Below are 23,179 nucleotides of genomic sequence, written 5' to 3' on the forward strand. Positions count from 1 at the left end.
ATCAGAGAATGGAATACACAGCTTTTCAGTAGGAATTGTGAAAATAGATAAAGGCTACCACAAAACTGGTGCAAAAATCAAATTAATGTTAAACTGGTTCCATTTACCAACAAAAGGTGGCCTAGTAATTTAAAAAACCTATGGGTATGGTCTTATCACAGCTAAGCCAGCGATTTAAGGTGACTCCATCAATGGACCATTTATTTCATCAAACATCTTTTTATCATGATAAATCATCATTTAACATATTTTATGCATGTGATTTACTTGCAAAAGCCTACCCTGCTTAGACATCCAAAAGCCCAGAGACTGTCACTGCCATCCTAAATGTGATTGTCAGCTGTCACTCCCTTTAATATCGCCCATGTCCCCACCTTCATTGGTTACATAAAAGGTTGTGTAGGGAGGTGAACAGGGAGAACAGAAGAGCTGGGCTAGCACAGACATTACTAGATACTCCCAAAAGAAGAAAGGGGGGCTATGACATGGCAAGATAAAGTATTTTTTTAATTTGGGTGATTAATTGTGTTTAAAAAGAACACAGCCTGATGGATTTTTAGTACATATTATGCAACAGGCAAAATTTGCGCTAGGCTTCAGCATGTAACAAATGAAAAATAATTTGCCTAGACGTGTTCAACAGTTAGTAATTTTTGCCTTTAAAAAAAAGGAGTTAAATTCATGCAGGCTAAGCAACAATTTTTAAGTAGTGTGCCAGCGAAACTAATGCAAAGTGATAAAGTTAATTTAAAAAATCCTTATGGCAACATCTAACAGACAAAAAAGAATGATAGTCTGAAAGAGGACATCTCCTTTAATGAGATAATTTGCAACATGAAAGAATGTCAGCTGAATGTCTGAATTAAAGTTCTAAGATCAAACTTGGGAAAAGATATTACACCAAAAATGATTTAACAGAATTTAGTCTCATTTACAGAATATACCACCCTTTATAAATAGAATAAAATTGTCTTGTGTAATGGAATGGAAACCCAAAGCCTCCTATATACCCCCTGCTGTTTATTAAATGTATTTTATTATTGCTCTGCATATATATGTTCCACAGGAAAAATTCTATTAAACAAATGATTAAACATTAAGATGTATGTCCTAAAATAGGAGATTAAAAATATATGTGTACTTTTCACTTTACTGACTTTATTACCAATTTCTAATAATAATAGTGCAGTAGTTATTATAAATTATATAAGTATTATAAATATAGGTAGGCATACTGAAGGCTTGGGAACTATTTGATTTAAAACCCTAAAAAGAACAACTATCCAGAATTACGGTAGTTGTTCTTTTGTAAAGGGTTCATAAAGATAACCCCCACCCATTCTTATTTTTCATGACAAAAGAGATTACAAGTTGTTACACAAGTTCTTTACAATGAATCGGTATCAACTGACACAGTGTTTCTGGGGTGCAATGATCCCCTTTACAGTGTGGCCCCTGAAACACAGTGTTGGTTGGTATGGAACCATATAGATATGGATTTGTACAATGTTTGTTGTTGTGCACTATGCATTTGTTTATTATATAATGGGTCCAACATTAGTGAAAAGTGTTAGATAATTAGAATAAAACCCTCAAACAAGCACAAATGCTTTATTATCAATATATTCTCTTAAATTGCAAAGGGTCAGGATTTCATTACCGTCTGTGTACTTGATAAAGAGATTTCTTACAGACAGAACAGAAGACAAATAAAAGAAAATTTTGTGAAAATGGAAAACAAAATGGAAACAGGCAGCTTTTAAAATCTGATAGGAACACAGACAACAGTAAAACATGACAAAAGTTCTAACTATTCCCCACTCGATACAAATAAAAAAAGAAACCTTTGAACTAGAGTTCAGCTGTAATGACCTCTCTATGTCCACTGAGTTCTAAAACTCACACAGGTGAATATGAGATAGCTGTGAGCTTCACTGATACAACAAAAATATGAATCTGACCTTTACCAAATGCAGTTCCTTTACTTACGATCACCAACTGGCAATTTGATGGCTGCGGTGAACCTTGTGGTCTTTCCCTGCAGCCCTGCTGTCTAGGTCTTGTGGACTGGGACAAAATTATTTGTTTAGTGGTCAATGTGTTCGCAAAGATAACAAGAAAATACATCAGCTGCTCACATTAAACGGCTGAATATAAATGCTGCTACAATCATATACCGGTATAATATTATACCATTATTATTTTTAAACCATAGCATGGAGCATAGCATATTGTAGGATATTTGAAAACAATACTGGAATTGCTGTTTATTGTAAATGTGCAGGGTGCCTGTCACTGCTTACAGTAAAAGTCCATTCAAACAAATGTTTTAACCCATGAATACAGTGAGGAAGGGTTAAAGCTTTTCAGTTATAGGATACAACTTGTGTCACCAATGGAAAGTATTACTAAAATTGGTGTCCCTGCTAGAAGGCAGCACCATCAATCCTTTCCTGTGATGATGGTATAAATTTGGATTTTTCAAACAGCAGTCATCATGACACATTACCCCCGATTTATTAAAGCACTCAAATAAAGACTGGGGAAGGAAGACTATCACGGGAGTGCCTGGGTGATCTGGCAAACGTGGAATGGAAATAGTTTGCTATTAGTTGTTCAGATCCATTCCAGGTTTGATGGATCAGCCAGGGTCTCCCATGATAGTCTATCTTCTCTGGTGAGCTTTATTAAATCATGTTCAATGTGACAGTGGATCGCCTTCAATGTACTCAAACAGCATAAAATAACAGAAGCTCCATTCTTGCCTACTTATCATGAGTTGAAAATTTGCTATGCGAAAATATTTAATGCTTACTCCTTCTATGGAGATGAGGAAGTGATCATGAACATTCAGTCCCAATTAGGCAAGAATCACACTGATTCCCAGCTCTCTGATTATTAATTCAGGAATAGACAGAGATCCTCTTGTTCATCAAAAAGCAAAATCAATCAAAGCAAAATATCTGCCCATCTATGGGTAATCTTAGTGTGAGGTGGCTGCACAAAGTTGCACTTATGTTTTAATAGTCCAACACTGCAGTTTCTACACCATGTTTCAGCTATCTTCTAAAAAGAAAGTGAAATAAAGAGTCATCCCTGGGGCTGAAAAAGGTGCTTTGCATAGAAAATGGTATATTGATTCTGTAAATCAATTAGAATGAGGGATTGATGTAAAGTGTTCAGAGCAGCCTAGTGATATTTAGATGATAAAAGCAAATCTAAATATAAGGTAAATGATGAGGCTGATTTTATCATAATAAAACAATATTAAATATTTTCTGCCTGGATATGTTTTATTATATAAAATGGTAACATAACAAAATAGTCAATATTGCACTGATTATCTGCAATAGCCAGCAGGGAATGACATAAAAGATATTACAATCTTAAGGCAAAGAGGGCCAGCCATATACAACCCAGTATATACTAAAAGTTTAAATGTTATTGTTATTAGAATATTACCTTTCCATTAAACACATATAAATCTAAGTGCATAGTTAAAAAGCCTGGGGATGCTGGGGGAGCAAGTGTCACTAATGGATAGATCAGGAAAACAAGTCACAGTTCTTCATATGTAAAGGTAAATGCACTTCATTGAAGATGTTGAGTTTTTAATTTTTGAACAAGCAAACAGTAGATCTTCAAACAGTGCCTTCAGATAATGATGACATAATAATGAGGTTAAATTGGCATGTGCAGATTTGTCATGTCACAAAATAAGTACACCCCTACGTTCCCTGTTTTTTCACATGACTGTTGGTCAAGGGGAAGCAGTAGGACAAAGTGCAGAGATAACTCAACAACTAGGTGGAGGTTATTGTGTTGCAGAAAATTGAAGAGACTGCAAAGTTATGTGTTTATTATAGATTGATTGACTTAGTATGCAGTTTGAGTGGAATGGGAGATTGCCAGGATCAGGACAGCATTAGTTTAATCAGTAAATGTAAGGACAGATTTAAAATATTACGTTTTTTTATTTAGAAGACCAAATTCCGTCAATGGTATGGGTGTCAGGGGTTCTGGAGTTGTTCTGAAGAAGTAACAATGGTATTGTAAACTGTAAAGAAGTTTTCAGAAATAAGAGTTCCATTTATATGTTTTATCTATGTCATCTAAAGTTATTTAAAAAATAATATTGAAGCAGAGGATCAGTATAGCTGTGGATCTTATTTTAATTTAAGCCCAGATTTATTCCAATGTATTTGCTGCTATTATTTAGTAATCGTTTACAGGCTAAATTGAAGAATTAAACATGTGTTTTGAGTGCAGGTGTTTAGCGGTCATATGTAATTGGTAAATACTAAGTACACACACGCTTCATTGCTTACCAGTTGGTGGTACTGGATGGAAGTGTGAAAGGACATACTCTCTAATGTCTCCTATTTGTGGCGGTGGTAAGCACAAACAACTTCTAATATGCTGTTCTTTCTTTTGCCTTTACAGGACAGCACAACACAGGGGATCCCGACATTGACAGGAATGTGGATGCCAAACTTCTTGTGACTTTTGTCTCCAACCAAAGTTCTGGTCTCCTCTTCCTTGCAACTGGAACAAGCCAATATCTGCTACTAGAACTGGCCAATGGAACCGTGAGGGTAAGGATAAAACTCCTGGCACTAATATACCTAAGAGTTCAAATACAGAGTGAATATAAATAATCAAGTATATTACCAAAGTATGATTCCATCTTATAACACAACATGTTCTTTTTTTTTCCTTCAAGAAGTGCGTAGTGTGCATTTCTGGAGTATAACTAGGCTGGGAGCTATGAGTATAAATGTGCTACAGCGATGCACATTGTATTTTCCATAATACAGGATTTCTCAGGCAATCCTTCACATACTTCTGATACTGTTAGTATTTCAAGCTTCAAGGCAGTTTGAATATGCTAAATTAAATGAGCTTCATTTTTTAACTGGAGTTCTGTAAAAAGTGTTAGAAATCCCACTAAGCAAACAATGACACATTATATGTGCATGTACATAAAGAAATTAGGAAAATAAGAAACAGATCACAAAATAGAAAAATGCATTCACAGTGGTATTGTATCAATTACTCATAACATAACACACATAACACTAGCTGTTCAACGCACAGAATTTTATAATTAGGAGACATTTTGTATTCTTTAAAGTTATGTACTCCGCATGCAGATTTCTATGACTGCAAACAGCAAATGTCACATAAAACATGTGGACAAAGGCCCTTCCCAAAAACAGACTGCAAACAGACAAGAATTATAATTTCTTTACAAAAGCGCCACATTTACTTTTACATTTTATTTTTTATGCCTGTCTTTCCATTGCTGGACATTTGTAACTCCAGAGTCAAAACACTATATCTGTCGATCTATCTTAGATAGCTAACATAAAGCTATCTTCTCCACTGTAGGCTTTCCATTACGTAACTGCAAATTTCAGGGATAGTTCTGCATAAAACAGCATTTTGCCTCCAAAAGTGATTTCTGGAGAAGTATAGCGAAAGTGGAGAAATATATACATATTATGCAGCATATCATTTTCTAGTTATGGCTCCATCACTTGGATCCTGAGGACTTAACACATGGAACAGTAATTACCAATTCTGCTTTGTATAGTGATATTATTGCTGCTGAGTTGCACCCAGATTCAGGATCGCTGGTGTTAAATGGCTCTAAAAGATTATCCAGCGTAAGAGTTTGTGTACATGTGAAAACACAAATCATTACATATAATTGTGGCAAAGAGTAGGATAGGAAGAAGAAAGAGAAAAAAGGCTTATAAGGGCAAAATAAAGAAGTATGCGCAATCATTAAAGTATTATATTCAGAAGACAAATTGCAATTATGCCTGTATTAAATATTGAAATGTTTTTGTGATAATGGTATAAAAACACCCTGCTGTGCTCAATGTATATCAGAGAGCCACTTGGCCAAACACAGCCCCCAGTGCAGTATTGTGGATAAATCAGAAGGTGTAGGAACTCAATGGGAACTGAAATATACACGATGGGTGATCTTTCATTCGACAAAAAATGGAATATTCCACATTGCCTCCCATATGTATGTGTTTCCTGGAACGGAGGGACTGACATCCCTTCTTTCTCTAAAAAGTAGGATATTAGTGATGTAAAGTGACCCTGTCAGCAGAAAAGTACAAGAGCCTGAAAAAGCGTGCTGTAAACGAGTGTCACAATTTCGATATCTTAATACTTGTTCCAGGTCAGCTATTCAGACAGCATAAAAGCACAAGATTGAGAATGAAAGAGAACTAGAAGAGGAGGTCAAGATGTCAAGCTTCATAGACCTTTATGACCTCTCTTTTATAGAAACTGGAAATGGTTGGTTTAACCCATCATTTTGAGAGCCTAGGGCATCACAAGTTGTGTATCAGGCTCCAAGCCTTTATTGGCCTGCAAGTGTAGTGTTATGACCAGCTCAGCACTCACGCCTTAAAATTTGTGTATTTAGGAATAAAAAAATCAGGGAATTATTTTAACCATCTATCAGCGCTTTGCTAAGCATACACAGAAGCAGTAGCAGAGAGTGACTTTTCCATGGCCCTGAAAAAAAGCCAAAGTTAACTGATTCTTTGTTAAAATGTCTATTTTATTTTACCAAAATCAATAAATATTTGGTAATAAAATGTCCATTTTATTCTTGATTTCACAATGTAGATTCATTTTTTACACTGACATAAGTTTCTCTAGTAAATGGTTGCTTTCTACTCATAGCAGTAAGCCATGTGGCTATATTGAACGTCTGGAAATGTTGTCGTGTTTATCCAAAGCTCCATATTCCTGTGAGTAATTGCATGCAATACAATTCATATACCAAGCCAAGAAAGAGAGTTCAGACAAAAAGGACTGTAATGCAAATACCAGATGAAAGAACAAATACGAAGATAAAAAATATAAAGAAATACAGATATGCACATTTCCATCATTTATTAACAGGATTTCTATGCCTAGAAAGTACAGATGTACGAATAAAAAAAAGAATTGAACTACTTGTATCATCAGAGCTATGCACGGATACTAGGACACATACTCACAAATATAAACTACTGTTATAAATCAGTTTGTTCTTATAATCCTAATTAAGACCAGATGTCTTGCTGAGGGACCTAGAAATTATCCTCAGCTGCCCCCATCTGTCCATGTATACTCACATACACACTACACGCTCCTCCTCACATGCAGCCAGATGCAGGCCGAGATCTTCTATATTCTGTACATATTGCTGATTTCCTATATACGGCACTCCATTAGCCCTAGTGTTTTACAAGCAACAGAACATATATAGATATATACAGTAAATGTGTACCCTTCTATTTGGTAAGTAAAGAAGAATTATACAATGTCTATTGCAGTATGGCATCATTTTCCTTATCGTAGCAGTATTGTTAAGACTGTCGACATGAGCTACCATCTGACTGTACAATCTGTTGTACTTTCATCTATCTAGAATTGATTAGATACAAATTGATTGGATAATTTAGGTAAATTTTCATATTAATAGATTTGATAAAACGAAAGGAGATTGAACAGTCCTATTGTAGGGTCTGGTGAGCTTAAAGTAAACTTCCCACCTCAACAATAGTTTTTCACACAATTCAGCATTTACCGGGTGAACTGTAAAATTTTCTGGAAACACAATTACCCAGCTATGGTTGTAGCCCAACACTGATGTCATATGCCCTGTCCTGTAGCGCCTATTTTGCTTAGGGTCTATTCCAGCCATCGCCCAAACTTGTTAATAGTGTGAGTATAGGCCAGCTTTTAGGAAAGTCATACATGATAGCTGCTTCTACCTATTTAATTGATTTACAGTAATATCCAACTTGCAACCTGCCCTGGTTCAGCGCTCCATAAAGGTTACAGCTAGTGTTTTTAGATGTTCTCTGAATACAGGCAATTAAAGTCTATGGTAGCCAAATCTTTCCCCTGAATCAGGGCTAAGGGGCAAACTACTGTAAACAAATATTGTACATATTCTAATGTACTCCTAGACAAACATAAAATATCTCTGCAAACTACATACATATATAATAATAGCAACATGTTTTATGTTTCTTCATAGGCTCGCTTGGAAAGAGGTGAAGGAGAATCTATTTTGTATTCCCCAACATGGATGGTTTTAAAAAACAGGGAGACATACCAAGTGAATCTAATAATTTCAGAGTCTCAGATGTCATTAACACTAAACAACTTTACCAGCATCATGGATCTTCCTTGGACCTCACAAAAGCTGAACTTTGACCACGGCATCTTCCTGGGTGGAACCGGTACAAGTAATATTCCATACAATTTGCAGGGCATTCCTACTTTTCACGGATGCATTTTAGAGGCAAGATTTGACAACAATGACTTGCTTTCAGGTTCCTATCCTCAAGTAGAGCTCCATGGACAATGGGAAGATTGCCAAATAGACTCTCTGTCTAATGTAGCTGAATCCTTTGGATTTCTTGGGCCACGCTCATTCATAATGTTCCCTCACTGGGATATGAGCTTACAAGGATCAATTCATCTTACTCTGGAGACATCAAGGCCAGGCCGTGCCCCACTAATCTACCAGTCTGGACCACAAAAATCCTACTTATATTTTGAAATTGCTGGTGGCCACTTACAGGGTACACTATTTACAGGACGGTCTGTAGTGAAAATTCAAAATATGGCTTATGTAAGTGACAACCAGCCTCACGATGTCCAAATTTTTATTGATAAATCTAAAATGCAGCTTGTTGTCGATACAACCTCCTCTGAGGTCTCTCTTGATAATCTTGGACAACAGTTAGATTTACATGGCAATTTTTATCTTGGGGGATTAGATGAGATCTCATTGGCTAAAATAAGAGAAGGCCCTCTTGGTCGTTTTTTCATAGATGATATGGAATACAGATCTTTCTCTGGCTGCATCTCAAATTTGAAAATAAATTCTATAAAGAAAAGGCTTGTTGATGCTTTGGTTAGCAGAGATACTACAAATGGTTGTAATGATTATTATGACTATGTTGAATATGAAGAGATCACCACTCCCTCCGCTCCCCCTGCAACCACTGCAGTGCCCACAGTTATTAGTAATATTTTTGATATTTGTAAGATGGAACCTAGTAATGCGAAAGTGACTTCCCTTCTTAACCCAAAGCCATTGCTGGTAACAAGAGGTGGCTTTTCCATTCTGGAATGGAGACATTTCCATCCTACAATTGACCTAAAAAAAACGGGGATACGTCAGTCTCAGTTCCTTTTCAGTATAATAAATGACACTCAAAAAGGACATTTGGAACTTGACATACCGGGTGCTGAATCTAGACGAAAATTCACGCTACTAGATGTTACCAATCACAGAGTAAAATATATTCATGATGGATCACAGTCATACGAAGACCACCTGATTTTAGAAATTTCATTGGCTAGTGGTGTAAATATGCCAGAATGCCTAAGAAAGCCTCAACGTTACAATTTCACAATTACCATATCCCCTTCTACAACTATACCAGCTATTGAGTTTCCTAAGGGTAATATAATTGGAATTTTAAAAGGAGGTAGGAAAGTACTAACAAGGGATATCATCCAGATCAATGACCCTGATACACCATGTGATCTTCTCAACGTTCATATTATGGGGAATTCTAATGAAGGACATGTTGAATTACAACACAAGCCTGGAAAAGCAATTCAAGAATTTTCTTGCAAAGATTTAGAAGAAGGCCAAGTGGTATTTATCCATAAGTCAGGGCAACAGGCAGAGCTAACATTACAGGCTACTGATGGAATAACAAGAAGCTCTTTGGCATACGCCAGATTTCTAGTGCTGGAACCTCTAAAAAATGCTACATCAAAAGCAGTGGTGGTATCTGTGGGATCTTCTGCATTGATCACTTCATCCAACCTTCCTGTATTGACCAATTCTGATAAACTGGAAATGGAAACCATGTATAATTTAGTTGAAAACCCCAGGCTAGGAGTTATACAGAAACAGGAGGTTGGAGAGGAATGGAAAGTCACAGACAATTTTAAACAGAGTGATTTAGAGAAAGCAAAAGTGAGGTTCCTTAGCACAGTTTCAGATGTTAGAAGTGATGAAATGAGTGAAGATCTGAAAATTCAGCTAAAACTTGGAACACAAGTAATTACAAATCAGACAATGCAGGTTAAAGTAAAGCGGTCTAGTATACAAATGATGAGGATGATCCCTTTAAAGCTAGGGAAAACACGGGAAGTTAATCTGTCACATAAGCACTTACAAGTAGATGCAAATATGCAAGGTCATGAACTAGCATCATTCACATACCTAATTGTCCAGTCTCCCAAGAAGGGAAATCTACAGTTTGATGGCAGACGTCTTATTGAAGGCTCACGTTTTTCCCAGGAAGACTTAGTGAATCAGCGCATCAGCTATATAGCTACAGTACGCAACACAAAGGATACTGAAGACCAATTTCAGTTCCAGGTCCTAAATCATAGCAAGGCTTCTACAGTGTACACATATAAAATTATGATTGGAGCAGATCCAGATGCCCCACAACTTATTAATCAATTATTACATGTGCTGGAAGGGGGATTAAAAGAAATAACCCCAGAGCACCTATTCCTAAAAAGTGGCAATAATGTTGATTTTGTATATGAAGTCATTGATGGACCTCAGCATGGAACATTGATAAGAAAGGGAAGCCCACAGTCTGGTGATCCTGTAGAAGAAGGAATATCAGAGTTTACCAATGATGACATCAATGATGGTCTAATATTTTACCAGCATGATGGTTCTGAAACTACTGAAGATGATATACCATTTGTGGCCTCACGACAGCCAGATGGCAGTGCCTCTGATACAAGTGGAGAAGAAGAGGAGTATGAAGATCAGGAGGTGGTGAGAGGTGTCTTCCGTGTGTCTATTCAACCTGTAAATGACAACCCACCAGTACAAATAGTGCAAAAAGTTTTTACTGTAGTCCGTGATGGACAGAAATTGCTAACTACAAATGATATCGCATTCTTAGATCCAGACTCAGGATCAACCGATTCACAAATAGTGCTAGTTCGATATGGTGTTCCCTTTGGAAGAATTGTCTTTGTGGATAACCCATCACTTGTTGTCGTCAGGTTCACACAGGAAGATCTCCGAAAACACAGAATTCTGTTTATACATAGTGGGCCAGATCAGGGTTCTATACAGTTAAGAGTGTCTGATGGACTTCATCATCTTACCACTATTTTAGAAGTCGCAGCTTCTGAACCTTATATCCATATTTCTAATATCACCACCCTAAATGTGCTTCCTGGTGGCAAAGAGACATTGTCTGCCGCAAATTTTAAACTGGAAACCAACTTAGATCTACGCACAGAAGATGAAATCAAATACTATATCAGCACTAAACCTCGATGGGGAGAAGTTTTAAAAGGGGGGCAACCCACAGATTCTTTTTCACAACAAGACTTAACAGATGGACTTGTGGTTTATCAACACAGTAAAGAAGGAAGTAACAGGGATCATTTCCGGATTTCTGTTGAAGCTAATCAGGTGGTGGCTGTGGGTGACATCACGGTACAAGTACTCACCGATTCTCCACCTGTAACTTTGAATGTTATCCATAATGAGAAGGTATATGTCTTTCAGGGAGAATCTTCAAAGATTAATAAGGAGCATCTTATGGTGAGTTTAAAATACTTTCCTTCATTTTTTTTCGTAGCACATGATATTTGACTCCAGTTTGCTAATAAGGTAAACATAAAGCTAAATTGTTAATGGTCAACCTATTGCTCCATGAAGCACATTTATTCCTTTTAAATATTTCATGTAATTAAGAATGTTATCTCACTACGGTGCTTTAAAAAATCGGTATCAGTTGTAGGTCCTGTTTTTCTATTTTCCTTCATAATTACAGATCAGTATTTATAAATATAATCTTCTCTCAAGATACAATTAGAAAAACAACATTATTATATTTAAATATATCATTATTAGTTTAATGTATTTTAATAGAGCTTACTTGTTACATAGCACTTTACATGTCACAGGCTATGTTACATGTTACTAACAGTCCCTCAGAGTTTACAATCTAATGTGCCTACCATAGTCATTAGCAATTAGTTAGAATTAATGGCAAATAAAACTGGAATGATTGTTGGATCAGAGTGTCAGAGTAAATTTTTCAGTGGACAAATCTTCTGTAGACAATAGACCTAAAGAGATTTAACAATAAGGGGTATATACCTCTCCTTAATAATATAAATCGCCTTATTCCCCATCCCTTTGACAAAATTTAACTTTTATCTAGTGCATTAATGTCGTTTTATGAATCACCAGTGACTAGACTTACGATGATACTGTCATTTCCAGGTCTCTGCAGAGGGAATATTCCCACATAAGATTGCATATAGTCTGACTGATCCCCCATCGTTTGGATATTTGGTTTCTAGCAATGGGGAGTTGTCTTCTGATGGGTCACCAAGTTTGGATTCTGTACACACTTTCACCCAGGAAGATATTAACAATGGGAAGATCCTGTACTTGCATTCAGCCTCAGAAATGGTTCCAGACCGTATGACACTAGAGGTGTCTGTAGGAGACACAACTCAGGAGATTGTCATCCTTCTAGAAGTTCTGCCAATCTATATACCTGTTGAAGTCCGTGATATGACGGTCCAGGAGGGTGGAAAAGCAGCTCTCTCTAGTAGCATACTACAGATTGACAATGATTACTATCTCAGTCTCCATCTAGAACTTCTAGTGCTGGATGAACCAATGAATGGCCGTATTACTAACACAGAGGGACAAGATCTAAGAAGCTTCAGCTGGAACGAGGTGAGCTTTAAATAAGTCTATATTTGTTTTAGAGTCCAATAAATACAACAAGATAAGTAAATAAAAAAGGTTCTAAGGACCCATCCATAGCTACAGCAAACCTAGGCATTATTGTATACTTTCACTTAGTGGGGTCTTGGGGCCATTTTAGTGATGATGACAGCGTTCTATATGGGAGCAGGTGGGAACCATTTTTTGATTGCATTTAGGTGGAGGTGCAGTTGATCACAGTATGGTTTCTGGAAGCAACAATAGGCTCCTGGTTGTGTGGTTACTTTTTTCTCTTCTGGTGAAAGAACCACACTGCAACTCCAAGGACAATACACGTAAACATGTTAACATGATGTGCCAATAGTGGGTAATAATGGGTGCATAGCAGCAGTTTGCTATGTTCCTGTAAGTCACTAACGACGCCAAGTGTGAAAGGGCCCTCATTGCAGCCAATGTTGAACTTTATAACATTGGGGAACCCTTGAATGAACTTTCAGGTCTCAGGGAACCACTGGAAATATTCACGATTTGCAAAGTTCAAAGTACATTGTGGTTAATAGGAAGAATGCTTCTTACATTGCCAGCCAGCGGAAAGTTTACCACCCTGTTAGATAACCAAATTGACGATTATTGGTGTCAGTGGTAAATGACCTGAGAGGCACACATTGATCATTGCTCAAGGAACCTCAAGCTCACTTTGGAGGAACCCAGGTGTTCCACAGAACCCTGGTTGAGAAACACTGACTTATTATATCAATAGCCTAAACTTTATTCTAGTTTTAGATAGGGTAGGGTGAGTCAAGAAGGCAAATTGAGAGGGCAAGGGAGCAAGGGGAGGGGAGCAAGGCAAGAGGGAGCAAGGCAATGGACATTATTTATTAAAGTTCTCCAATATTATCAATGGAGGATGAGCTTTAAATAAGTCCAGTGATCCAGCAAACCTGTAATGGATTTCTTAAAAAAAGGTTTGCTATTAGTTGGCAAACATTTTCAATCCTGGTCCAAATCCACACCTGGACCCAGGTTCTCCTATGATAGACTATCATCTCCAGTCCTGGAAAACATTGATAAATCAGTGTAAAGTATCTTGGAAGCTCATTGTTCATCTTTGAAATATTCAATATGGCAAATTATCACACAAACCCAAAATTCGCTAACCTAGACCCGGGAATAAGTGAAACAGTACAAAAAACAATTTGCATGCATTTAGAAGGCTATGAGTAATGCATACTGGAGAAGAAAAACTGTGAAATAGCTGCAATGCTACAAATGTTTTTTTGTTTTTTTCTAGTTTTTTTGTAGTTTTTTCTAGTACAATATTGGGACTAATCATGATCTAAAAATGTCTTGTACAGAAAGGGATCATAATGCTTGTGTCAGTTTTGCATTGAACAGGTAAGAGTTTGTACTGAAGTTTGCTACAAAAAATTATGTGATTTGAAGAAGATTGTGTGTTTTCCTTAAGTGGAACTAAACCTTAAAAACTGTTTTTCAGGCAGGCTCTTTATTGCAGCAGGGATGGACTTTCCTGCAATAGGGACAGGCATGTCTTCTCTGCAATGAAACAAACCATGCATGCACCTGAAAATGAATGAACATGAGTTTTGCCATTCCAGGTTGGCCAACCAAGATAGCCACAGATTCTGAACATGGAAATGACTGGGTTAAGATTTCAGGCCTGCAAAAGCGTGTTGGAGTGGTGTAATGAATTTAGTTCTCCCCCAACAAAATGTGGTTTCAGTTTAACAAACATCAGCAGTGGATGTATGAAAAAGCCTTGTCTGTGTATACTTTCAAAATATGCACATAATGACCATACACTTTTTTTTTCAGCTGAATCAAGGACAAGTTATGTATGAGCACAATGGCAGTGAAACCAAAAATGACAGCTTTACAATTATAGTCAATGCTAAAGATGTAAACCGCCAGAGCCAGTCAATGACTATCAATGTGACCGTGAACGCTGTAAATGATAAGCCACGCCTGATCACAAACACCGGCATGCAGGTAATAAGATGCAAAATGTTTACTTTTTTAAATACCTATTACAAATTGATCTGGTAATGAAATAAATAAAAAATGGTAATTCCAGCTTCACTCATATATACAGATATATATATATAAACATATATATATATACATATATATACACACACACACTTTTTTATTCATAGTAATGCACAGTAAATGCAAATTACCACAACTTACACTAATGTACGAATGGCTGCAAAGTGCATTGATAAATCATGGTACCCCAACGTACCTTGCCAACCACATTCAAAAGCATGTGCAGCACACCACAGAAAAAAGATGGAAAACATCTGTGCATTGCAGTGCAGTTTTGGCTGCATTGCCAAGTCTAGACAGTCAAGGAGTAACACACATGAATGCACAGAATATCCTTAGTTCTGTTAATTTGCATACACCAATGCACCACAATGATGTGAAGAGGTCAATATTCTCAGTATGAGGTGAATGTCAATGGCTGATGACTTAATATTGTCTTGTCTTCAGAGGCCTTAGCTCCATCCTTGCCAACCATCATAAGACATTTTCTTGGGATGTCTGTTCTGATCATTTAGACACTACTTTATTTTTCAAAATGGCACTCCATGTGTCACTTACTGCATGTTTAAAGTGAAAGACAGTGTTGTTCATACCAGTGAGTGCAGCAAAATGAAGTCCCGGTGCCAGTCCTTAGTTTAGTCCTAATATGACAAATGTGCATATTCTATTTAAAGCTAAAACATTTTAGTTTACTTAAAACTTCCATCAATTATTTATTGTTTTTGTCTTCACTTGCCGCCCCATTGACATCAGGACACGTAATGAGAACTGTCACACAGACTTGCACAAAGAGCAATACCAATCTGTAACCTTAAGCCACTCTTTAAAATTAAGGTTCTTTTTATCAGGTTAAGGTTCCGTTTTCATCTCTGTATCTCTGGACATAAGTGTACATTTGCCCAAGGTATTATAAAGAGATATAAAAAAGTGCTCCGAACCCTTCAACCTTACCACCCAAAAGGTTTTTGGCTTAAAACAAGGATTATATTTCCATACACCGTAGCAACCTCTAGCAAATCTTGGATTTGAAATATGACTCCCTGGTTAACTTATATAGCATAAATCTGCAGTAGTGCACTGATGGCCAGACTATGGATATTATTTGCCTATTGATAACATGCTGTTAAAAGGCCCTTAAATAAAATGAGCCATTCAAATTCATACAATGGCAGACAACACAAAATGAAGCAACACCAGAATAAACTTAATAAAATAACCATAACGTTAGGAAATAACCACAAACCACAACATTTGGCATTAATTGCCTGCAATTAATTGGCTGTTGGTAAAAATAATAATATAAAAATTCTTAAAGACCAAACAGTTTTACAACATCAAAAACAAATGTTTAAACATCATAACACTGTAACTTGAGTTATATAATTCTATCACAAGCTTTGCAAATAGCTGTCCCCCTCATGCACAGGTGACACAGGCGGAATAAAAATGGCCATGACAAGGATGGGAGGGAGGGGAGGGCAACTTGATGGTTTATTCCTACTAAGGTATCTACAGTGCTGCTTTATATAGGATCTAGTCATCTTTTAGAAAGTTCTCACCTGTCAGGTAACTGGCACAAGCAGTTAAAGAAACCAGGTGAGAAATACAAGATGTGCCAGGAGGTGGGGACGTGTTGGCAGCCAAAATCCCATAAAGGAAGAGGGGTTTTACCACTTTGTTTTCTCTCTGCCTTATTAGATCCATTTCACAATTGCCTGAGCATTATCTCAATTTTGGTCCAAACGGTTTTGGAAACCATTTAGTGCATGCAGCTGCATGAAGTTACAATGAATCACTGAGCAGTTCATGAAAGCAACAAGTAACTTTTGCCTGCGTGGGTGCTTTTCCTCTTTTTGAGGATACCAACCCAATGAGTATAGTACAGAATACTTATAAAAACTTCTGTATTATTTATTGTTTAAAAATGGGAACGTAGGAAGATATTTTCAAGCAAGTTCCTAATTTTTCATTACTGCTTTTTATTAATCTGTTTTGTAACTACCCTATTCACAAATTTTCAAACTTTACCCTGCCATCATTTTTATAACCTCTTACTTGAGAAAGTTGAAGTCAATAACAGTGGAACAAACTCTAAGCAAGTCAGAAAACTGCTCATGCTAGTGTAGTTGGTGACAAAATAGTGCCAGGGAGTGCAGTTGTGGCAACATTTATCCAGTGAGTAATCCCATCTATTATTAGGCTACCGACCTGACAGTTGCATTTTCCTCATCATATTAAAATTGAACTTAACTTTTGTTAGGTGAGAGGTGTAGGTGGGATTTTGCCATAATTGTCAATATGCAAAGCATACTTACCTACAATGGCACACATTTACCTTGAATGGCCAGCAATGACAGGTCCAGGATCCCGTCACCACTGCATGTGGCAAAGCCACTGTCTGCACATCAGAGTGTTCTGGGTCTACTGCAATTCTCTTTGGCTTTTCTTTGGACGGGCACAGAAGTTACACTGTTCCTGGCATCTAGGCCTGTTGGTGCCAGGATCAGAGCTGGGCTATACACTGCATGGTGTATGTGCTGTGCAGTGTTGGACTTTGCATGTCTAATCTGCCATAAACCTTTACCTCCTGGTGACATTTCTCCGAGAAACAAAGAAGTGAAATATTTTGTGTCTAGCTGTCAAAGCCATAGTAAAAGAGAGGATCTAGCTGACAGAACAAACCATGGAAAATATCTTTTGTTATTTGTGTCTGACATGTTACACCAGAAGGTGTGTGTGTGTGAGAGGTATAAGAAAGAAAGCACAAACAGTCACATAAATATCTCAACTAGAATATTTGGAATTGTCTGTTTATGTTCCTTAGCATTATGTTCCAGTATTTATATAGATATTGAGCTGAAAGCAATAGAGCAGAAATATGATAGTAAAAACACCAAAGGAAAAGATAAGCTGTAATCACAATATTATGTCTAAAGTAATTGTAAGAAAAACTTAATAAAAAAAATAGGTTTTCATTATTTAGAACCCAATTCCAAACCTAAGAATGATATCCTGTTTAGTTTTTATTGCTGTCTTTGCCCAGGTTGGGAATATTTACTATGACTTTGGTAGGTCCCATTGGTAGGGTGCCTTTCTATTTTTCCTGTCCTCATGGAATTAGTACAAAAAGTTAGCAGAAATTTTCCCAAGGAGTACACAGACACTTTATTAAAACTTTAAAAAGCAGCAACTGAAGTTTGGCTTTCATTATTAAAGTTGGATCTTTCCTCCATGAAAAAAGCTTACTCAGGGCCATTACAGAACAATATTCCAACTATTTTGGCTTTCATGCAAAGTATTTTTCACAAGACTGAATATATCATTATGGCAGTTCCTGGAGAGTGGACCTCGGGAGATGTTAGCCTGACTCATACATTAATCAAAAAGTAAATGTTCTCCTATCTATAATCAAATCCAGCTGCTATAGTTTAACCATGTCAGAATCCCAACAAAATAACTGGTAGAAGTTTGAAAAGTACCTGTGACATATATCATTTAAAAACAGATAATATATCTCCTGCTACCTAAACACAAAATATAATTCTCACTGTGCATATGTGCCTAAACCAAATGTAAGAATTGCAAATTTACAAAATAATTAAGAAATATATATATAGACACCAAATCAATGGGCTCTAGATTGACGACGCGTTTCGCAGAATAAAAGATCGACTTCTTCAGGATGGTTTCAGGAGATAAGATTGCCTACATCAGTTCTGTGACCGGTAACTGTTTTAACCGTTAAGCAGGGGGAGGCAAGAACCAGCGCACATGTCTCCAAATGAAATCCTAATATTCCTCATTATTCCATGTGTACATAAGAGGAGAGCTTCCCAAACAAAAGAATAACAACAGATTCAAAAGAACCTGCTCTGTAAAGACAATTTAGATGCTAAACAGCGTGGTAGAGTCCAACAGAGATGAGATAGATAGGTAATGACGAGTCCAGACCACTTGCAGATACTGTTTTTATTCTTTTGTTATAAAACAAACACTATAAAAACCAGTTTATTATTATTAAAAATAATAATTAGCTCCATTTACCTCGATCTCCAGTAGACCTTTTTGTTTTTTCAGTTTGGTTTCGCTTTAACATGCTAGTCACACATGTTCTGATGAGTCTGCTTTCCTTAAAGAGGAAGTAAACTCAAAAGTGCCCAAAACAAAAAAAAATACACTTACCTTTAATCGATCGGTCCAGAGGTTTCTTCCATCAGGTTCCGTGTCGTCCCGCTGTCCATCTTAAGGTTTGCGCCCATGCGAAAAATAACAAAAAGCATATGTATATATATATATATATATATATATATATATATATATATATCAAAAATGCGGCAACCTCTGGACCTGAGGAGTGCCAGCTTTTCGAAAATCCAGGATTTTTTACTGGTATATATTTAATAGAAAATGACTACCTGTACAGTCCTTTAAATGGATGCAGAATCCATAATGGGGCTATACAGCAGCAAATAAATGAAAAGGAATGAGCAGGAAAGCACGTTTTGCACTGATTCTAGAGTACAGCGCCTCCAGAAAACAGTGGAAATTAGAAATCGAAAATCCATGCCAGAAATCTGAAGGAACTGGATTATCCATGGCCGGATTTTTGGATGTCAAACTGTATGAATAAATATATAAAACAGATGCAGCACAACAGAATTATTATCTGCATATAGTAAAGAGTTAGGACTCTAACATAATTACCGGTAACAGACTTGTATTGGTTATTTTGTAAACTTGCATAAGAAATGTTTGGTTTGTTGGGTGAACGTTTTTCCATCGGTTGTTTAGTCCAGATTGCGCTACAAAAGCAATTGTAGTACCTGAAATTAAACACTGGATGTCCTCATTGCTCAAGTAAAGTCTCCAACCAATAATCTGGTGTTTCATTGGGCATAAATTATACTCTGCTTGCTCCTAGCAACATCCCCATGTGATATGTACACAGCACTGGGCAGGAACCATACAGAAAACACTCCAGACATTCTAGTTAACCATTCCCTGACTGGCATTTTATTAGAACAATATTCAGTACACCAATCCGTTTACAGTGGACTTAAATTCAAAAAGTGAATATTTGCCATGTTAAAAACATTTAATAATATTATTCGTTCCTGAGCAATTCTATAAAAAAAAAAATCACTTTTTGTTTTGAGTTTCATCAAAAAAATAAAGCAGCCTGTTTCTGATATGTGGGGATGTCTAGGCACTCATGTGGTTACTGCCTCGTATTTAATGTACAAAGCTACATAATATGTTGGCGCTATATAAATACTATAAATAATAATGTGTGTATCTGTGGTGGGATATCCAAGGCGCCATATGAACAGCACATATTGCAGATGGCAGGGCTGCCAACACCGGTTAGAATCGGAGTGTAGCAGAGACTGTTGTTGTTAGCTTGGGGCAGGAAGTAAGGAAAACACTGGAGTTTTGAAACATTACCAGGTATTTTTCTGTACTTGCAGCAACATGTGCAGCATAAAACTTTCATTGTGGCATCCAGTGGCATTGAAATATTTCTCAGTTTCAGGTATTTGTACATATTATTCAAGATGATACTAGTTTCATAGATAGTTTTCTGGCCCTGACAGCATTGATGTGTATTGTATTGACAGCTTCAGCGGTAAAAAGTGCAGCGTATTGCTAACTATCGGAGAATGTTGAGAAATAGGAAATGCATCCATCATAACTGGTTGGCTCATATGCCAATCTATCATGTAGCGAGTCTAGGAGATATCCCCCCCCCATTAAAAAAGTTTCATGTTGTAACTCTTTCTAACACTGACTTTTAGAACAATCATAAAGTTTTATGATTTTCCTGGTTACGTTAGGGTAGTTTTCATGGGATCGGATGGAATTAATGGTAAATGACACTGATTATTTTAACTATCATACATGGATAGCTCCCAAATATATCCCATAGTTATACACTGAATGTTTAAAGCAGCATTCCCAATACCCATGTACTACATTTACACAATGGTATTTACACAATCAAATTCACAAACATTAGGTATATTTACAAAAATAAGTCTCATATACATAACCTGTTGGCCACAATTTACCCAAATGACCTTGGCATTGCTTGGGTAGTCTAATGGTTAGCAAACAAAATGTGTTTAGATAAGAATGCATGAAAACACAAGCCAAATATTAGGATTGTATGCATTCCCCAAAAGGAAAAACCAACAATCTGTTCACTGATAATTTGTCAAAACAAAAATGTCTTATTTTTATGAGGACTGGAGGACCTGTAATTTATAGGTTTGAGTTGCACTGGTGCACAGCAGACCTATGAACAGAATAGTAAAAAAACAAATATATGGTAATTAAATCTATTCATGATTTCACAATCACAAATATTTTTAGAGGATGATATTGTGATATGTATGGAACCCGCTATTGCTTGCAGGTCTAACCCAGCCTACTTGCAATTAATCGCTATTGTGTGAGCCCAATTACTCAAAGCTATTCACATTGGACATACATTGGTCTGAATAATATTTATTTGTATAACAAATATTGTAAAAGATCAATTAGACGCTGGATCTTTTGTACAGAGCCATTACACAGCACATCCTTTTTTGACCGACCTACCTTGAAACAATTGAGAGGCCATATTTTATTTTCTCTGAAGGTAATTATTATTGTTTAGGAATTTACAAAATGCTATCCCATAGAAAACTGCACACTCATGTGTTATGTCTGTAAAGCTTTAGTAATCTGGCTGATCAGTGTTGGACTGGTAGCAACTTGATACTGAAAGGGCGTCATTACCAGTCCCACTGTTTAAATAGCACAGCTCGGTACAAGGTGTATACAAGGATTGCACAACCTAATATTGCACCTGTGAAAGCTGGACGTTTGCCTAAAGCCAAATACACTTCTGCATGTACAATGTTCTGCAACAGTACAAAGTACTATGCAGTGCTGTTATGTGTAAACTTTTCCCACACTTTATAGGCAATCAGGTGCTATGCTACTTATGTATAGGTAAATCTAATACACAAATCAGACTGCAACTCATATGGCCAACATGAAGTGAGTAAATGATTCAAGATAAGCAGAAAAGGATATATATTTAATACCTAAATAAAACACATACTGATTCCCATGATGCATTATTGTAAGGTGTGTTTGTGAAAGCCAGACATTACAGCTCAGGCACGCTTCTTACAAAGCACAGATTTAGCTTGATGTTCTCTTTAAAAATACATAGAAAGCTATTTCTGTGTAAATCTCCTGTTTGTATCTGTCTGTCATTTGCTACCCCTATATATTGTACAGTGCTGCATGGTATGTTTGTGCTATATAAAGTGTTTATTATTAATCATTTTATTAAAAATAATAATAAAATGTGAAATAAAATTATAGTGCCATTACCCTCATCTCCACTAGAGGTCTCCCCTCCTCCCTGTGTGCAGAATGTTTGCTTCCTTTTAAACTCTCACACAGACACAGGTCAGACTGAAAAAAAAAGTAAACTTTGCTGCAAGGGATTTCCCAAAGAGAAAGACTTCACAAACATCACTGCAGTTATAGTTACATCATCCAGTTTCCAAAGTGAAATGTAGATTTATTTATATTTTGCTTAAATTTATAAATTGCATATATATGCTTTGAGAAGAGGAAAGATAAAGCACAAAGAAAGAAGCATAGGTAATAAGCAATAAGTGTCTATACATTTGTACATTTATATATAAGTATTCACAAACAATGCATTTTAAACACAGTAACATCCATTTATACATATATATCTTCATATTTCAATTAGGTAATGAGCTCATTCTTTGGACCTATTTTTAAAATCCATAAAAGGGAATCAAATTTGGTAGTCTAAAGGAGTAATAAAAAATCTGTTGGTTTATCTGTCTGCTGGTTATTGTGTTAGGGTATTGACTGTCAATCAGAAGGCAGAATGACTTATTTTAGATGGAGGCTGTCCCACTATGATGTATTGTATTGCAGTACAATGGTGAGCAGCATATGGGGTGCCTTTAAGAATGAATGACAACCCAGTGAACAAATGCATGTGATGTGTGTTGCCACATCTCATAGTAATGTTTTTCCTGCATGTTTTTGCAACACATTAGTAGGGAACTAAGCTGCAGAGTGAATGGATGCATACTGGCGGTGATGGGGGTGATACCGTGTTTCCCCGATGATAAGGCAGGGCCATCAAATAAGACAGCCCCCCCTTTTTAGAGAAAAAATGTAAAATAAGGCCCCCCCCCCGCAAATAAGCCACCCACCGATACCTGCGCTTACCCGAATCGGGTGGTACGGTGGGTGACTCCGTGTGGTTCCTCCGTCTGCCTCCATGGCTGCGTGCCG

The 23,179-nt window shown here is 36.8% G+C and overlaps 1 protein-coding gene across 1 annotated transcript in view; it reads left to right on the forward strand.

Annotated features, from left to right (window-relative positions):
* CSPG4 (chondroitin sulfate proteoglycan 4) overlaps nt 1-23,179 on the forward strand; it is a 61,924-nt gene that overhangs the window by 23,312 nt on the left and 15,433 nt on the right. The window contains exons 2-5 of the mRNA XM_072402157.1: nt 4,444-4,595; nt 8,060-11,632; nt 12,320-12,784; nt 14,609-14,782. Of these exons, the coding sequence (XP_072258258.1) occupies nt 4,444-4,595; nt 8,060-11,632; nt 12,320-12,784; nt 14,609-14,782 (4,364 nt within the window). The remainder of the gene's footprint in view (nt 1-4,443; nt 4,596-8,059; nt 11,633-12,319; nt 12,785-14,608; nt 14,783-23,179) is intronic.

Source organism: Pyxicephalus adspersus, chromosome 2, assembly GCF_032062135.1.
Source record: "Pyxicephalus adspersus chromosome 2, UCB_Pads_2.0, whole genome shotgun sequence".
Classification (NCBI taxonomy): Eukaryota; Metazoa; Chordata; class Amphibia; order Anura; family Pyxicephalidae; genus Pyxicephalus; species Pyxicephalus adspersus.